Consider the following 5,044-nt stretch of genomic DNA (forward strand, 5'->3'; position numbering starts at 1 on the left):
ACGATTGTGGAAATCAGTTCTGTTACTAATAATGTGCAAAACTTGACTACTCACATACCTGCATTACTTAAACAGAAATTGAATTCGTCTCAGGTCCTTCCCATAACTATCTACCACTTTTTCGATAAAGGACTCCTCCTCTGATTTTATCTTATCACGATGAACTGACACCATACACAAACAACTGAGTCGATTATCTGCCATGGTAGTTCGTAGCCACTTTTTCACACTCCTGTGAGTGCTGCAAACAAACATGATGTAGGCCTATACTAATTCATACAGTGTAACCTTCTTCAATTACTCTATTGTGAAATATTTCAAACAAGATTTAAAAATAATTAGAAGAAATGTTTCATCTGACTTAAGAAATTGTTTCAAAGTCTTTCTAAGTAAGCAATTACAATCAGATAAATGTTACTGTGTTAATTAAGTACCTGAACGATCTTTCCGCAGAGCAGGTGGTTGCCAGTAAGCTAAGGGCTATCTTCAAGGCTGAAGCTACAGCGGGCATGAATTTGGCTTTGTCCAGTATATCAGTCAGGCTTAATTGAGCAATATCTCCTTCAGTTGCTTTATTGCGTTTCCACATACTGATCCATGTCCATGCTTCTTCAGTGAAGTTATCTAAAAGATCGCCATAAAATCTTTTGATATTTTCAATTATCCTTTTCATATTTAGGTTGCTTTGGGATTTCATTACCTTTGGGTGCAAGCAGAAAATCTCAAAAGATGCCTTGTTATCTTCTGAAAACCGTTCTTGCAAGGACTGGACTAGGGAATCCAAATATGGAATAAAGAGAGGTTTTCTGTAGTACTCAGTGACAGAAACTGATGGATGACTTGAATGACGCACTTGTCGTGGAACACTCACAGTTGTCAAATGCCAGTGACATCTATTCACAGTGCACTATAGTTGCTTTCAGCACTTTTCATTATCATTTCAAATTCAGCTTCCACATTTTCTCTGTCATCCAATAACATTTTTACAATTCGTTGAATGTGTTCTGAAACTTCTAACAAGTTAATGTTTACTGATTGTAGGATATTGGTGACAGGTTCTAGTTTGGCTGAATATTTTGCTATGACTTTTAATGTAAGAATAAATGTTGGAGAAGTAAGTGTGTAGTAAAGTTGCCAGACTTTCTGACTAGTTTCACGATCTCCTTCTTTATGTAAAATTGGCAATGCTTCAACAATTTCTAAAAACTTATCATTAAATTTCCTTATAGACTTATGCTTCTCAGACCAGCGTGTCTCACACAGTTTTTGAAGGTTCCCAACTAGGACTTTCCTTTGCTTGCTCCCCCGGAAAAAAGAAATTCCTTCTTTGATAGTACCAATGGCATTTCTAACCTCTGGTAAGGTGTTCAAATCATTCACAACTAAATTAAGTCTATGGCTAGCACAACGATAGAAGTGAGCCTTGGGATATTTCTCAGCAATTATCTTCTGTACTCTGCCAATTTTACCGGCCATCATACTGCACTCGTCATAGCCTTGTCCTACCATTTTATCTAGATTTAATTCCCAAGCAGATAAAGTAGATATTATTGTATTGGAGATATGTATTACATCTAACCTTGCTAATGGTGTAAATCCAAGGAAGTCTTCTCTGACAACATTAGTTGCATGGTCAAAATAACGCGCAGAAAGAGAAAGTTGTTCTGTGCCTGCAATATCCATTGATTTGTCTGCCAAAACTGAAAATGATTCTCTGTTATTGATGGTATTAATCAAATCATTTCTTAGTACTTTGGCACATAAATCATTTTGGGTTCTATGAGAAACATAGGTAGCATTCTTAGGTGCACCCTCACAACGGTTCCACAGTGTTTCGTCACCTGACTGTAATCTAAATTGTAACAAATCATCAAATACAGCATTTGAATTTGTTTCTCCTCTTAAAGGTAAGTCATGTAATGCACAAAACAATACACAAGAAACAACTGATTTTAACTTTGCTCGATTAGTTTGTACTAATTTCGGAAGATTCTCGTTGGTGAGTTCTTCCACACTTTTAGTTTTGTTTGTCACAACACTAACGAAATTATTTGACTTTTCCTACATCTTTATGCCACTTGGAATTCATATGCATTTTTGCACATTCATGGAACTTTTTGAAATTTGTGAATGGGCGGCTTATGAATGTACCGTGATGACTACCATGCGTTATGCGTGGGCTGAAAAGCACAAAAAACTTGCAGAGGGCACCTTTAACTGCTTTAGAATAGACCAGCCATGGATATAATGACAGCTAGTCTGGTTGAAATGTTCTTTTTGTGCTGTCTATGTCATTCTTAAAATTATAACTTTTTTCAGGTTGCCATGGATTCAATAAAATCCTATACTTTAGGCAATTTTCAATATCCTTTTTTTCAATGTAATTTCAGACATTGGGAATATTGACCAGGATACTGCTACCCTTTTCATCAATGCACTTGAAGCCAGCAGAGGTACTGGCTTCATCTTTATTTTCTCCATTAGCACAACTACTGGAATTTTTAATAGTGATGGTTGCGTTTGATTCACCAATTTCCTGTGATACCTCATCATAGACACTCTCTTCTTCAACACCTCCACTTTCATTTGTAGTTTTAATTCACTTCTGAGGTACAAAAAACTTATGTATATCTGTCATTTTGCCACTGTATACGCTGCACGTTTACATTCACAACGCACAAACGTCTATGCAAATCACTGTCCGTTTACAAGTCACATTGAATTTACACAACCCTTAACACGATGTGATGCTGAACCTAGCTGAGCGATGACTAAAGAACAGAAGCTGAAATTGTATCACAGTGGTGGGAGGGAGGGAGGGGTTTTGGTTGAACAATGAAACAGTGTGGTGTCCATTAGACCACAAGCCAGTGACTTTGAGGTCCACGCGATCGTTTGGAGCAGTTTCTTGCGATGGATGTGGAAGTATTTATGGGAAACGTTCCTATTAGAACATAGCAAGACTCATCTAGAACGTTCCGGAAATGTAGGTAGCTCACGCCACACCCTGCTAGATCATGTTCGTTGACAGTAGGTTCAATGACAAATATTGCCTACTTCTACAGACAAGTAGCGATATTAGTGGCCACACAGTACCCTTGAACACTTCTTCAGCAAACGAAAAGGAACATAATACAATACGCTAATTTAAGTTAGCATCTGACAATTGTTAACCATTATTTGAAATTTGAAACAATAAAAGACTCAAGGTAGGTAGCCTTACGTTTGAGGAAATTGTGATGGAGAGCCTCACGCACAAGGGAGGAAACATGAATGTTTACACTGGAAATGCCAATCAGGAAAGTGTCCCCGGATTCGCATAATCCTCTGCTGATAAGATTCATGAGACAGACTGTGACAATTAATAAAACTGCGGTTGGCCACAGCCACATCAACATTGGAATCAAAACAGTCAGAGACACTGGACTTCTGAATGTCATAGAAAACAGAGTCTGGACCAGCCTCAGGATGCAGCTGTTGGATAAGCTGGTATACAAAGGGGCTGGCTTTGTCCGATGATAAGTGTTTTGCCGAGTGTCACCTGTCAGTCTGTGGAGGAGGAAAGGTTGTTCCATCTGCATTAGGTATCACAACCATGGCTTCACTTTGTGGTAAAACACACAGAAGGGAGGCAGTGGCTGTGGGAACCCCTGGTTGGGGTTGAGGGTTGTGTCACTGTGCTTTGAAACCTTCAGTGACAAGTGCAGCCGACCCATGAGCTTCACCAGAAGAGCCCTGTTGGCCCTCTACATCTGTTGAAGGAGGATCATATGGGTAAAGTCTATAGGCACACCTGCCAATGACATAGTGACAATAACACAGGAGCCCTATCTTTAACAGTTATGTGATATTCTTGAAAATGAAGAGTCCCAACTTGGGGCAATTTTCCAGTATGTAAGTGATTATACTCGTGAATCAATTTGTTGACACAATCAATTTTTCTTCACAAATGTAAGTTCTGCACTCTGTTGGCATTTCAAAACAAATAGGAAAAATCCTTCTTGACAATAAAGGGAAGACTTCTTGGACAACTTAAAGTTCTCAGGAAAACAACACAAATAAATATTTGTGTGAGACTATCCTTCTTAGATTGCACAGTAGGCAGAAAATTAAAATCCCATGTCATGAGCAATACCAGGAGTCTGTGTCTCAGACTTCACAGCTGGAGCAGCAGTTCACGATGTGCATTGGTTCCAGATTGCAAGGACGGTATCAAGTCTGGGCGGTGACATGGTGCTGGTGAATTTCTGCTTCTGCTAGCAGAGACAGAACTGAATGCTGCTTGCTGGGTGAGGGCAGTGATACCCAGGTGGTAGATGACTACTAGACACCTATTGGTCTGGCAATGTGGGCTCAGATTGGTTGAGGAAAATGGCACTGCAGATATACCAAAAGATCCATTTACATGGTGGCCTCTACCCTCTTGTGCATGCCCTCAAATCTAGCCTGCTTTCTGCAGGAAGGTGAAGTTCTCTGCTAGTGTTCCTATGGGACTGGAGCAATGACATAGCAGTGTGACAATTTGGATTGGTATCATTGTAGGAGACCACAGAAACACAATACTTTGATTTCTTCAGTTGTGTTGAATCATCATGTTTCCAGTGCTATGACTTATCTTTTGTCTGTGTGTTATAGTAATGGACCCAATGTTCATCTGTGGTTACAAACTGAAACATTATCCATGTTGGTTGCTCTGAAAAGTGGTCAAACATAGTTCACACATTTCCATTCTGTTGCATTTCTGACCCTGTGTTAAGAGTCACAGCAGCAATCTAGCACACAGTTTTCTCATATTCAGTTCCACTGTTAAAATGTGATGACATTCAGATGACATACTTGTAGCTTCAGCAGTTTCACGCATTTTCAGTTTCCATTCCTCCGAGACAATTTTATGCACTTCTGCAGTTACTTCTGGGATAGTGGCATCTGCATTTATTTCTGGGTTAGTGGCATATCTTGGCTGATGACTAAGTAAATTATCACCAGAGTTTTCCTGACCAAATTTAAACTTATTTGTTCACTTGATGACCACTGAATATGAAGG

The 5,044-nt window shown here is 39.2% G+C and overlaps 1 protein-coding gene across 1 annotated transcript; it reads right to left on the reverse strand.

The window, feature by feature from the left end:
- Positions 1–897: 897 nt before the first annotated feature.
- Positions 898–1,683, reverse strand: LOC126457581 (52 kDa repressor of the inhibitor of the protein kinase-like). The gene has a single exon (XM_050094050.1). The coding sequence runs from the start codon at positions 1,681–1,683 to the stop codon at positions 898–900; it is 786 nt and encodes a 261-aa protein (XP_049950007.1).
- Positions 1,684–5,044: the final 3,361 nt, after the last annotated feature.

The sequence above is a fragment of the Schistocerca serialis genome, chromosome 1 (assembly GCF_023864345.2).
Source record: "Schistocerca serialis cubense isolate TAMUIC-IGC-003099 chromosome 1, iqSchSeri2.2, whole genome shotgun sequence".
Taxonomy (NCBI): Eukaryota; Metazoa; Arthropoda; class Insecta; order Orthoptera; family Acrididae; genus Schistocerca; species Schistocerca serialis.